The sequence below is a fragment of the Leucopleurus acutus genome, assembly GCF_964270905.1.
Source record: "Leucopleurus acutus genome assembly, chromosome: 9".
NCBI lineage: Eukaryota > Metazoa > Chordata > Mammalia > Artiodactyla > Delphinidae > Leucopleurus > Leucopleurus acutus.
The window spans coordinates 62,014,948-62,028,463 of NC_139144.1; the positions used below are offsets into that span (position 1 = coordinate 62,014,948).

Below are 13,516 nucleotides of genomic sequence, written 5' to 3' on the forward strand. Positions count from 1 at the left end.
TAAAATCAATTAAAATTAATATAAAATCCCTGGGTATTAAAATCAGTTTAGGGGATAGGGAAACTCACTCAAGTGAAAATAGCTATAGTTTAATGTCTTAGGTCCCCCAAAGGTGATTGAATTCTAGTGGGTGTTCACAGCACTGTTTGATTAAGTCAGAAGTGAAAATTCTCACCTGAAGCTAACACAACATTGTAAATTAACTGTACTTCAATTAAAATTTTTTTCCAAAAAAAAGTGGAAGTTCTACTTATGGGACTTCCAGCAACTGGAAGCTGGATAGGCTGGAGTTTTTTGTTTTTTTTAAAATTTATTTATTTATTTTTGCGTTGGGTCTTCATTGCTGTGCGCAGGTTTTCTCTGGTTGCTGTGAGCAGGGCTACTCTTCGTTGCGGTGCGCGGGCTTCTCATTGCGGTGGCTTCTCTTGTTGTGGAGCACGGGCTCTAGGCGCGTGGGCTTCAGTAGTTGTGGCAAACGGGCTCAGTAGTTGTGGCTCGCGGGCTCTAGAGTGCAGGCTCAGTAGCTGTGGCGCACAGGCTTAGTTGCTCCGTGGCATGTGGGATCTTCCCGGACCAGGGCTTAAACCCATGTCCCCTGCATTGGCAGGCGGATTCTTAACCACTGCACCACCAGGGAAGCCCTAGGTTGGAGTTTTTGATCAGGAGCATTCGTGGCTCCCTGAAATCCCCTCACTTGGGCAAATGCCTTAGTATCCCCGACACTATGCCCGTCCCTGCCCAGGCCCTTGGAGTCAGATCCCAAGCTCATCCTGTGAACTGTCCAGAGCCCGGCCTGTGCAAAGGTGTGTGTTTCAGGCAAGGAAAATGATAGTATCCTTCTGGGTTCAAATAGAGAAACACCAGTGCTTAAAGCAAAGAAAATGTAAAGACTTCATTTCTCACCTGAGCAAAGGCTCAAACAGGAAAGTGTTTACCAAAAAAGCAGAAAGAAACTTCAAACAGAAACTAAAAAGTCAATTTTCTTTTCATGTGTTCTGAAAAGAATCAGCCAAAGCGGGGTTCAAATTGATGCCTGTAACCGTGATAAATTATGTACCCTCTCTCACTTTTGGTTTTCTTAACCAAATAAAGTGAGGATGCTAATACGTACCACTAGGTTTGTAGTTCATTTTAAGATGTAAGTTTTTTGGCCTCAGTTTCCCCAAATGGAAAATGGAGCTCACGACTTCAGACTTCAGAATTGTTGTGAATATAGGTTAACATGTACAGCATGGCCCTGGCTCACAATAAATGCTTATTATGTGGAAGGTGATTTTTCTGTATCACTAGTGGCAGGGAACGTCCTGAGTGGTGATAAAAGTAGCAGCAATAGTAGTCATCAGCAAATATGAGTTTTCTCCCCTTTTTTCTTATGGGGGCCAGATTTAACAGAGAGTTTATGTAATCTGCCTACCTTCTTACCCTGAACCCTACTTTCAAATTCTACCAGGATTCTTATCCAAAGAGGCTGGTGGGAAAATGTCTCAGTGTGAGGCATTGCCATCTTGTGTAGGGTGTGTGTGTGTGTGTGTGTGTGTGTGTGTGTGTGTGTGTGTGTGTGTGTGAGAGAGAGAGAGAGAGGGAGAGAGAGGACTTGAGTAAAACTTTTAATATTATACATGCCACTCCCTGGAGATTCTGAAACACTCTCCACCTAGCAAAGTCACCCTCTCTCCAGCTGGACATAAATATTATTGAGTACTAAAATAACGTTGCATACACTAATATCATTGCCTTTTACCTAAGAATAAGAAAAGTTAAGCTCCTTGTCCAAGGTTACCACATGATATGTAGCAGAATCAGGGTTTGAACTCTGATTTATCTCCAGAGCCCAGGCCTCTCTCACCTGTCTTAATGTAATCTCACACAAGTGATGGAACATAGGAGTGGTAGGTAGAGATGAAAATTACTTTTGCCTCAGACCATTATTCTTCCAGACTACTCTGGAGAGATAGGTGTAAGCACGCTGTGCTTTGCTCTGAGGAATAGACACCCAGAACTCCTAACTGGGCTTCTCTGTGGTAGACGCTGCATTACATCTGTTGTTTCATTTGGGCTTCACAAACTCTGAAGTAAGTACTGTTCACCCCATTTTAAAGATCAGGAGACTGAGATGAAGTAACTTGCTGAAGGTCTCACAGCTAATACATGACAAACTAAGATTGAAATCTGGGTCTGTCTGACTGCATAGATACGCATTCAACTTTTCCAGAATCATTTCATACCTTGTTTTACAAACAAATCTGGAATATTTGCAAAAGGCTAAAATATGTTTTCTTATATCAGAAAGTTGGCCCAGATATTGTGTCTGTTAGCTTTCTTCCAATGCCCACTTACCCTCCCTCCTTAAAAAAAAAAAAAAAAAAAGGTTTGTTTCTGTTGTGTTGTTGAATCTGTAGCTGCCACAGGGAATGAAATGAGAAGATTGATTCAGAACTTTTCTGGGAGGTGAGGGCACAGAACATTTAGAGTACAGTATCCTGCTTCGTTCTCTGAGCTGACAAGCTAAAACTGAATGAGAAAATGCCAATTATCTAGAAACAGACTTTAAGACTTAATTTTGGATGTTTTGTTAAAAAAAATGCTGAAAATAAAGTTGCCACCAGCATAGGTAATACCTATAATTCCCAATTAGAGATAATTTTTTTTTTTTTTTTTTTTTTTTGCGGTACACAGGCCTCTCACTGTTGTGCCTCTCCCGTTGCGGAGCACAGGCTCCAGACGCACAGGCTCAGTGGCCATGGCTCATGGGCCCAGCCGCTCCCCCGCATGTGGGATCTTCCCGGACCGGGGCACAAACCCGCGTCCCCTGCATCGGCAGGCGGACCCTCAACCACTGCGCCACCAGGGAAGCCCCGAGATAATTTTTGTAGCTTAAAACCTTGTCCCAGCTAAAATGTAAATGTTCCAGGGAGGAGGAGAGGCATCATACTGTAGGATGCCCCAGGGCAAGAATGTAGCTTTCCTCTTATCTTTCTTCCCAGCATACTTTCTTCCTAGCGTACTCCCTGACACATGGTGAGTGCTCAGTAAACATTACTGAGTGAAGTGGTGAATGCATAAATGAGTGAAAAGTTAGAGAACAAATCCATCTGATACTTTTATGAAAGCAAACTTCGATAATGAAAGCATAAAGCCAGAGGTACCCCAGAAGACATGAAAAACAAACTCACTGTACACATTTGCCCAGAGTAGGCTTAGAGCTCTCTTCAGTTTAGTTTATCCTAGATTTCTCTTTGGACATAGAGGGTAGAAAAGATTTTTGTTATCTAAAATGTCAGGGAACAAAGCCAGAGGTGAACTGTGGAAGAATGCATATTCAATGAGTTTTTGAACTCTATCACTGAATTTCTGAACTCTGATTTTTTTTTTCCTTTAGAAAGAAAGAAAAGCTTTCATTTCTTTTTCTCTCTCAATACCTCTGTCTCTCTCTTCCTCCCCACTTCTCTCTCAAGTCAAAGCGGTTGTAGCTGACAGCCATGCCATAAGTGTGTGCCTGATCTCCCAAGTTAAGTGGCAAACAGGGAAACTCGGTGTTACCCCGACCCCTCCGCATCTCAGATTCAGGAACACTTGTGCTTGCGGCATGTCGCCACTAGGGGTCCCCAGCGGCAGGCGGTGTGAACTGGGACTTGGGTAGCTGAGGCGGCCTCCTTTGTCTGCACCCCAGGTGTGGACTCCTTTTGTTCAAAGGCTGGGCTGCTACCTGCGGCGTCTGAGCTGTCTGCTCCAGTCACCCAGCCCTGGGCTGCCTGCGCACCTCTTCGGAGGACGTGCACTGTTTCTCAGCTTCTGCCTTTAGTTACACCTGATGTTACCCCGGAAGAGCCAGTGTTTTCTCTTTAACAGGACTAGGTATCTTTGCATTAGAAACACGGCTTAAACTGCAAAGGGAAATATTTCTCACTACAACAAAGAGTATATCTATGTTGAGAAATTAATGGCAAAAGGACCCCTTTTCTATAGTAGAGTATTTGCCATAAAATATTTAAAACTAGTTGACAAATAGCCCCACTCTTCTCCCGAAAGATGGCCCCTGGATTAATCTTGAAAGTCAGGAATGTTTCATTCTATGCTTAGCACGGAGAAGAGGAGTGACCTTCACAAACACCCCCAAGTGCCTGAAATGTGGGAGCCCAGCTCCAGCCACAACAGCCACATGTACCCTTCGGTGTTTTCATGTCTGCCTTTAAACTTCAAAGGAAGGAACAGTAAAGCAAAAATAAACAAATTACAGTAACAGAAGAGCTCCTCTGTAAACAATAAATTACAGGAGTTGTAACAGCTGGTGATGGGAGTGGGGGTGGGGAATGCAAACATTTGCTCCATGGAAATTTATTCTTGTTTTCACCATCTTAGTTTTTCTTGTTCACAGCAAAATAGTGGGTCCTTAACATGCCCGTCAACTTTTTTGTGCTCCAGATGCGTCACTCATCACCTAGTTGCTCAGTGGTTACAGCTACTGATGTGAAAATTAATTGGTGTACATGAGAACCATTCATGGATTCATTTGTTCCTTGGTTTACTCACTTATTCCACAGATATCCACTGAGCACCTATTGTGTGTAAAGCATGGTAGAGACTACAAAGGCCGGCCAGACAAGGATCTTACCCCCCAGGAAGCTTTTAATAAAGTAGGGAGGTCAAATATGTTCCACAATTGCGACCAAAGCAAGACAGAGCATCTGCCATTTGAGAGTTGCAGAGAAAAGACTATAGGAATTCAACAGAAGGAGAGCCGATTTCTGGCTTGGGGTTCAGGGACGATTCCCCAAGAAGGTACATTCTTCTTGTACCTTCACGGTCTGTAGGCGGTCCAGCAGGGAGGGATGGGAAAAGGCCAGTGCTGGCAGCCCCAGCGGTTAGGGGGCGAGGTGAGGCAGGGTTACGTTTGTGACAGGGACAACAGGAAATATGTTTGGAAAGGGAAGGTGGGAAGGCTTTAAATGCTAAGCTAAGCATGAATGCTAAGTTAAAACAAAATGGTAATTTTTAAGCCTAAATAGACTAAGTTATCAAGACTCCTTTCATCCCATAAGTACTTTACTCTTTGAAGAAAGAAGGTAGAAATATCTTTAAAAAATCCCTACTTCTCAAACAGACTTAAGATCTTTGTAGCACCAATATTCCCGTTTTTACCAGCAGATAGGCATTACCTAGAAATAAGGCCGTACATGAGTGAATAAAATATATGAATGAATTTTCTTATTGCTTCATTTAGAGGAATGCTTTGGAAGGTCCACAAACAGGTTCCTGAGCCTACTGAGGAGGAGGTTAGCATCTTGTTTCCTCTACCTTCTAATATATTGATATTAAACATTTTTGCAAGTAGCAGTGAGCCATTAAGCCTCTGAAACTAAGTTGATGGTGAGCGATCATGCCTGCTGAGTTTTCTCTGTTGGTTATGACTTTAACAATCCAAGTTATTGATTAACTTTCAGATTTTAGTACTGAACCTAGAGCTTTCCTTTTGTTCTTCAAAATAATGGACTTCAGAGTTTCCGTCCATCTCCTACCAATTAGCTAAGCCTCCCCAGTCATCCCGTTTCTACTCAGCAAGCGTATTTGTTGGTCTTGTATTCTTCTGACTTCTGGACCCAGTGGAAAAAAATTATTTTCCATCTTATTCTACTTTTGTACGCAGGGTGCCTTGGGGTGATGCCTTCACAGCAAGTGTCCCTCTGTCCCTTCATCTGTCAATTGGGAATAAAAAAATAATCTACTTCACAGGGCCATGCTTTACTTTCTCTAACTAAGGACTGTAAAGCTCTATGAGGGTAGATATCATCATCCAAACTGCAGAAATAGAATTTGACATCCCTTTGTGAGACTTCTGAGTGATGAAACCTGTTGGCATATTTCTTGATTTGGGACAAGAAAGATACAAACCTTGAGCTGAAGATGAGCATTTCCCCTGGTAGAACAGGACACTGCTGATTAGTTATCTCCAGTTATCTCCAGATGCAGTGGAGAAAGCAAAAGTTGTTCAAATCATAGATTCCATCTTTCAAGTAAAAAATTTACAATCACTTATGGAGCATAAACTGTATACCAGGTACACTGTGACTTTACACATCTCATGTCATTTAATTTTCACCACGCCCTACATTATCAGGAGTTTGGTTGGGGGTGGAGAAACTGAACCTCAGCAAATGTGAGTAATTTGCTCAAGGTCCCACAGCTGATAAGTGGCAGAACCAGAGTTTGAATCCAGGTGTAGTCTCCTTCAAAGCCCAGAGGGAGACAGCCCTACTAGGTGACATAGCCAAGTCAGACAGTCCACTAGCTGAAGATCTGGAGGGATACATAGATTACTAGTCAGAGAGGTAGATGATGCCTTTGGTCAGAAGAACTCTGAAAAAAAACAGGAAGTTCTATTCTGACAGAGAGGTCAAGGTCGTGATGGGCCATATGTCCTTGAAGGGCTCCACATTAAGCTGCATCAAGGCTTCATTACACAAAGAAGAAGAAGAGTGGAAGGGGGGCAGAGTGGAGGTGCTTGGGTCTCCGGATACCAGGCTGGGATATTTCAAGTTCCATGTAGATGAGTGTCAGGAGGGCTCAGTCCAATGTGACTGGAGAGTGCTCCAGAGCCCTCAACGATTCTGCAAGCTGCATTAAAAACAAAACAAGGGCTTCCCTGGTGGCGCAGTGGTTGAGAGTCTGCCTGCCGATGCAGGGGACGCGGGTTCGTGCCCCGGTCCAGGAAGATCCCTCATGCTGCGGAGCGGCTGGGCCCATGAGCCATGGCCGTTGAGCCTGCGCGTCCGGAGCCTGTGCTCCGCAACGGGAGAGGCCACAACAGTGAGAGGCCCGCGTACCGCAAAAAAAAAAAAAAAAACCTTATTGGGAACATACACTGGGATGGCATCCTGGAGGGAATTAAAAAAAAAAAAAGTTTAAGTCAACTAGAAAATGTGACATGGGTGCATACTGTGATTATTCAACATTTATTCACTGTGTGTTAGGTGCTTGGTTGAGGTGGACCCCCTAGGATTGGCTGCTGTTCCTGTGTCACTCCTGATAATTTTTAAATTGACTATGTCCTTTTAACCATGTTTTTAAAAATTGAACAACCACAATGTGAACAATTTCCACTTTGCTACATAATGAGAGTACTTTCATTCCTTTAATGTTTGCTTTTTCCTTTGAACTAACAATTTCAAATTGTTTCAAATTCAAACAATGTTCAAATTTCACAGTTTTCTGTGGCTTCAGGAATGAAAGAACCGATTACCCTGCTGGGAGCGTGAAATAGACTTAAAAAATCTGCATGATATTTCCTCCCAGTGAAATTAATTTAGGTTTAAATACAGGAGTAAAGTACACACCTTGTGCCAGAGTCTCTTTCTCTCACACACCTGAGTAGTTCCTTATCCAGAAAGGGCACAGTTGGACCTGCTGCTAAGTCTTAAGTCTTTTGTGAAGATCCTTTGCAAGACTGCAGTGTGAGAACCTCTTTTTCTTTGACACCCGGCTTTGTGTGGGCCTGATGGCATATCTGGAACGTCTCTATTTCTTTGAAGGCCCAGCTCAAAAGCCCAGTGGACCCGTCGGGCACTGTCCATGGCTGGGGTACTTGAGAGCAGCCGGATTGGCTTGCCGGGTGTTTTGAGGGTATTTTAGGAAACGCACCTTCTTGCAGGGCAGGAATCCTCAGCTCCAGAGCGACAAAGGACAATTTGGAGGGGAGTGCAAGGAGCGCTCCATAGCCGCTCTGGCATCCCAGGCCCCCTTACGCCTAGCATCGTGTCCTTAGTGACCCCGCCTTCGCCCTCTGGATCGCACCCCGGCTGTCTCGCTGCTCCCTAGTCCGGCCGGGCGTCGCGAGTCCCGCCACCTTCCCCCACGCCCCACACCCGGTCGCCCTCAAACCTTTGGAGCCGCGCTGCGCACCGCAGCCATGCTCGCCCCGCGCCCCCCAGCGGCTTCCCCGGCACCTAGGGGTCCGGCTCCCCGGGCCAGTGTCGCCCCGCCCTGCAGCCCACAGCCTCCCCCTCCAGCCCCCGTCGCAGGAGCTGTCAAGCCCGCGGCAGCTGAACCAGCCCCCGAGCTCCCGCGTCTCCTCTCCTTCCTTTGTGTGCGCGCGAGCGGAGTTGGGGAGGAGGGAGAAGGGGGAGGTCGCTCTGTCTGTCTGTCTCCCGCCGCCTTTGCCCGGGCAGCTTGAAGTGCCGCCGGGGAGGCGGGAGCGGGGGGGAGGGTGCGGGGAGCCGGCGGGGCGTCTCGGGGCCGCCCGGGCGCCCTGGTCCCAGCCGCACGCTGGGGAGCGCGCACCGCAGCTGGGGCTCAGCTGGAGGCACGATTCGTCTGCTCCGGCCGCCCCTCGGCCTCCCTCCGCTCCCACCTACCCTCGACACTCGCAGAAAAGCGTGCGAAGGCGCCGAGAGTGACGGAAACCACAAATAAATAGCGGCGGCAGCAGCGCGTCATCTGGCGGAGCAGGAAGTGCAGGCAGAGTCCGGAGGCTGGTGCTTTCTGCGCGTCCCCAGGACTTTGCCATGGGCTGGGGGCCGCGGAGGCTGCGAGCTGCCGGGCCAGGACAGCGGCGGCGTCCGCACCGCGGCTGAGCGAGCAGCGTCGCGCGGGGCGCGCGGAGATGGCAGCGTCCAGCAACTCCAGCCTGTCCGGCTCCTCGGTGTCCTCCGGTGAGTTTCAGCCCGTCGGGCGCGATTGCCCCGCTGGGTCTGTCACCCGCTGCTCTCGCCCCGCACTCTGGGATGGAGAGAGCCTACCTGTGGCCGTCTTGCCCGCTCTCCCGGGGTGAGGGCAGGCGGCCGGTGTGACACTTGTTTGGCTGGCCAGCACCCTCGGTGCCCACAGCACCTCCGCGCCTGGCGTCTGACAGCGCAGAGGTGGGGGAGCGGGGCGCCCTTAGTGTGCAGACGCGGGGGTTCTGGAGATTTGGGGAGCAGCAGGCGAGAAGCGAACCGGGTAGGGGCGGGCTCGCACTTTCTGGCGCCGCTGGAACCCGGGCTGGCGGGGCGGGGAAGGTTAGGGTGACGCTGGGCGCCCCGACCCGCTGGCTCTGGGGTGCCCGCTCCGCGGGATGTCCACATTCAAGGCAGTGGGGAGCAAACCCTCGCTTCTCGCAGACTTGATTTTCTTTGTTTGTTTCAGAAATTAGCTCCGTGGACACCCACGCTTGGGGTATGGGTTTGAGATAGAGGTAATTCTCTTTCTGGTTCTGATCGAAGCGAGTTAGGGGACGCGAGGTCGAGCCAGCCTTTGACAATTTGCCCGTTTGCAAGTGTGTGTGTGTGTGTGTGTGTGTGTGTGTGTGTGTGTGTGTGATTTTCCTCTGTGGCCTCTTGGAATATGTTCTGTGATTTTACTTTCCAGGCATACATATTTTTTTTTTCCAAGTGCGGCCGAGGAAGGAAGGGCTTCTTTCAGCTTTTCTACGTTGAACAGCGGGTCTAATTGAAGAGAACAAATTGCTAATGAATCTGAAGGAGTAGGAATCAATAGAAGCAGACCCACTGGATTCTGAGTATGACAGGTTTCTAATCAGGATGATGCATTAGGTAGAATTCTTCTACTTCGCTAGTCATTGAAAACTTTAATGACAAACCCTAAAGGGTTAGCTGATAAGACATTTAGTGTAGTTTACAGCATTCATGGGTCAAGAAGGTCTTGAAGTCCTAATGGAAATGCTTAATATATCAATATTGTATTAATTCCTATTGTGTGTGTGTTTTAAATTATTACCCAAAAATTAAACTCACAAGAAGAAACACTTTGTTGGAGGCATTGGACAGCTAGCCAAGCATTAAGGAACCATATCTCTAGATGTGTGACTAATTAAATCATAAATGCAAGGTGATTTGACTAAGGTGCAGTTGTGACGTGGAACAAGGTGATCACTTGAAAGCCATTTATCATCTTTTTTGGCAGGTTTTAGTTCCAGGGAAATAGCACTTCCTTTCTTGATCACTGCCAACTAATGAAAAGCACAGTGTTGTTATGTGTACGATGTAGTTGAAGTTTCTGGTAGTAGCAACCAATGGGGCAGAACAGTCATATCTTATTAAGAGCAGCAACAAGTTGACCGCCTGTGGTTTTAATTCTGAGAACTCAGCAAATGCTACAGCTTATTTTTAGTACCCCCAAACCACTGCTGCTGCTTTTCAGTTCATTTTGGTTGACTAACATTGAATTTAAAACACAGTGATGTTAGCTTATGATTAGCATATGGTTATCCCTCTCCGAAAATGGCCCACAAGAAAATGAACTGGTGGGGGAGAGGTGACGAAGGGAAAGAAGAAAGGATAAAGGACAATAAGGCAGTGTTATCACATGATTTACTGAAGGTATAAATTACAGATGCTGTAGCATCTGAATTTTCAGATCTTGATGAAAGATCTCCTTAAGCTTAAGGAATGTTATTGAAAAACCTAACTCAGCCTTAGGAAGAATACATGGGTTTGAAGCAGCACAGTATAAGCTTTAGATGATGTTAATTGCTTTGTAGATAGAATAGAGATGCTTGTGATGGTTCTTTTTTCTGCTTTAGTTACCACTGTTTTAAATCCTAATGGAAACTGGAAAATTTTGCGAAAGCTTAAATTCAAAACGTGGGCAGAGGTATATTTTTTGGTATGACTCAACCATGGGCCATGAGCTTATATTGGCTAATTCACCAATTAATCAGGCACTTTGTCTTGAAAAATTTGAGAGCCAGAATTCTCTTTTTAAGCTCACCATCGTGTGGATCATGAATAATTCAGGTGACACAAGCAATTCACACCTGTGGGAGGTGTTGGGCAGGAAAGAATAGAGCCTGTTTGTGGTGGCAGCTGGGTTCTCTCAGGCAAAGGCCAGAGTCTGAAAAATTAGGACACTCCATCAATCTATTAATCACCGTTTTGGAGGGCCTACTATGTGCCAGGCAGTAAGTTATAAGCATCAGATTCAAGGAGGTTAAGTGAGGAAGATAATTTAAAGGATTCCTTCAAGTTCTGAAGTTCTGGGATTATTGTCCTTGAGTTTGGCTCCAGCAGTGGGTAACTTGGGGTAAGTTATTTAACTTCTCCAAGCCTCAATTTCCTCATCGATAAATGAGACTGATGCTAATAACAGGAACTATTTCATAAGAATGTCATGGGGATTAAGTGAGATAACGTGTATAGAGCGTTTAGCACAGGGTGTGGCACTTAATAAGTGCTTGGTGTGAATAAAGTTTGTTCCTTGGAGGAATGAAAAAGAAAGCTCTCACTGACTCAGACTTTAGGTACAGAAATAAGTCCAACACACATCAAGTCTGCCTCTTACATTGCATGTTAAGTTTGGTCTTGCGGTTTGAGCTCCATTAAACAAGCATTTATTAAGTTTCTTTTAGGTTTCAGGCATAATCTCAAGTGTATGGAATAGAAAAATACATCAAGATCCTTTCCCTCTCCCTCCAGCAGCAGAGATGGACAAGCAAATAGCAATCTATTTTCCATTTTGATAAAATAAATTATGGGGAGGAGAGTGCAGGGAAGAGAGTGATGACCTCAGTTGTGAGAGGTCAGTAGGGGTGACATATGAGTTGAGCCTTGAAGGATGAGTGGAATGTTTTCAAAAAGCAGAGCGCAGGAAAGGCGTTTCAGGAAGAGGTAAGATCTTAGGCAAAGACCTGGAGATAGGGAAGTTCATTGCCTAATTTTCAACTCCCTCCTTAGGGCTATTGACCTGTTTTCTTGGTGGTTCCTCTTCTCTGGACAGTTTCTTTCTGCTCAGGTAGCAATGGGTTTAGTGGCACAGCTCTCCAGTACCTTAGGACATACTTGGGCAATTGAGCACTGAGAAAGGTATGGTTGATTCTGTAGTGTCCAGGATATGGAGAGGTGAACTTGAATAGAATACCATGGGTTAAACCTCTCTTAGAGGAATAGCCTCTATTTCTGGGAGGTTTAGGTTTGGATGGATTTGTGTGAAGAGTAAAAATCTAATAATTTACTCATATTAAGCTCAAAATTATCTGATTTTCCTGAGAATATGTTCTTACCTGCTGTTGTTGGACCACATTACCCAAGCATCTCATTTATTCTACATTACCAGCTGAGTCACAACAGATGAAATAATCAGGTTAAAATTAATTTTTAAATACATTTTCTGAGAACTCTTTAGAAATGTGTTTCTGAAATATTCAATTATGTGTAAAAGAAATTGCTTTGGGGCTTCCCTGGTGGCGCAGTGGTTGAGAGTCTGCCTGCCGATGCAGGGGACACGGGTTCATGCCCCGGTCCGGGAGGATCCCACATGCTGCGGAGCAGCTGGGCCCGTGAGCCATGGCCGCTGAGCCTGTGCGTCCGGAGCGTGTGCTCCACAACGGGAGAGGCCACAACAGTGAGAAGCCCGCATACCACCAAAAAAAAAAAAAGAAAAGAAAAAAGAAAAGAAATTGCTTTGCCTTTGTTTCAATGATAACTGCTGGTGATTAAATTTCACAGGCACCTAGGTTGGCAGGAAGGTTTGATTACCTGTTTTATTTTAAATCGGGGGGAAAAAATCCCTATCCTTAAGTTTTTAATCTAGCCTGTGGTACTTGATTATATTCTGAAATAAACAGTGGTTGACTTGCAAAGTACTTTTCTTAATAATCATGAATTAGATTTGCTTTTATAATTGAAATAAGAACTTTTTGCATATTAGTCGTGTGATCACCAAATGGGTAATTTCACAAAGTAACGAAAAAAATCAACTCAAGTAAAGTAATAGATAAAGAAGCTATGAGATGTTTTCCAGTAACTGAACAAAGTAAAAAATTAAATAATAAAGGGACTCCCGGGATAAGAAGTTGTTAAGATTTTGAAAACATAAACACACTGTATTATAGAAATAAAATTGACAGGGACTTTTGAAATTAAAATGCAAATAGAAAAAGGTAAAAATCAGTGTTATGTGCAGAGTCATTGAAACCGTAATTGGGAAAAGAACATTCCTGAATGGATTGAGGGATTTATTTTTCCAGATTCTATACAACAGTAATTGTGTGCCAGGTAAGTAATGCCATTTTCTGCTGTCAAACTGGTGTTGATCCTAGAAATGATAAATAGGAATTTTCATTACTTGTTATTGGCGAGTCACAACCAGCGGCATATACAAATCTTTCACATTCCTAGATGCAGAAGGCAAAATTGAACTACAGTAATGCTGCCAAGACTTATATACGTGTAATTAGAAACTCCATGGATCCAATACTACAAAACAGGGTATCTTTGTTGAAACAGACATTCACACTGAGAAGTCTTCTAGTCCTTTAGACTTCAGAAACATTCAATTATGTGTAAGCAAAATAGCTTTACCTTTGTTTTAGTGATAACTGCTGGCAGTTTAATTTCAGTCACCTAGAACGGCAGGAAGATTTGATCACCTTTATTTGAAATCGTGTGCACAAAAAAATTGCGATTTCAGAAACATTGCAAATATTTTTAAAATCACAATCTAAAAGTCAATCCCCTGAGAGAAATCATTCACTCAGTTGAAGAATATTGTTTTTTGCTGTTTTTCTGGTGACCTTTCCACAGCTTAT

General features: G+C 44.8%; 1 protein-coding gene across 1 annotated transcript in view; it reads left to right on the top strand.

Annotated features, from left to right (window-relative positions):
- The first annotated feature begins 8,310 nt into the window (after nucleotides 1-8,310).
- CHN2 (chimerin 2) overlaps nucleotides 8,311-13,516 on the top strand; it is a 334,928-nt gene continuing 329,722 nt past the window's right edge. Inside the window, exon 1 of the mRNA XM_082846270.1 lies at nucleotides 8,311-8,645. Within this exon, the coding sequence (XP_082702396.1) occupies nucleotides 8,597-8,645 (49 nt within the window). The 5' untranslated portion in view covers nucleotides 8,311-8,596. The remainder of the gene's footprint in view (nucleotides 8,646-13,516) is intronic.